The sequence below is a fragment of the Fulmarus glacialis genome, unplaced genomic scaffold (assembly GCF_000690835.1).
Source record: "Fulmarus glacialis isolate BGI_N327 unplaced genomic scaffold, ASM69083v1 scaffold34430, whole genome shotgun sequence".
Lineage (NCBI taxonomy): Eukaryota > Metazoa > Chordata > Aves > Procellariiformes > Procellariidae > Fulmarus > Fulmarus glacialis.
Window position 1 is genome coordinate 367 of NW_009190170.1, and position 249 is coordinate 615.

The following is a 249-nucleotide window of genomic DNA, read 5'->3' on the forward strand; positions in this document are numbered from 1 at the left end:
GTTTGCCCCACTGCAGGGGGAGCCAGGGCAGCAGCCGGCTCCAGGTGAGCTCCATGTGGGTGGCCGCAGGAGAGGATGGACGGCATGAAAGCTCACCTGGGGAGATGAAGAAAGTCTTGGCCAGTTTCTTGTCCGTGGTGATGTCACGAATCTCCTTCGTTATATTGACCAAACGGCCAGAAACTGGGGGGATTCGCCGGAAATCCAGGATCCTGAAACACAGAACTTGGAACCATATCTTGCCGACCC

At 56.6% G+C, this 249-nt stretch overlaps 1 protein-coding gene across 1 annotated transcript in view; it reads right to left on the reverse strand.

Annotated features, from left to right (window-relative positions):
- Positions 1 to 249, reverse strand: part of LOC104081886 (extracellular serine/threonine protein kinase FAM20C-like) — a gene marked incomplete at its 3' end in the record, with an annotated part of 3,797 nt that overhangs the window by 362 nt on the left and 3,186 nt on the right. Inside the window, exon 3 of the mRNA XM_009584786.1 lies at positions 97 to 212. Coding sequence (XP_009583081.1) covers positions 97 to 212 — 116 coding nt within the window. The remainder of the gene's footprint in view (positions 1 to 96; positions 213 to 249) is intronic.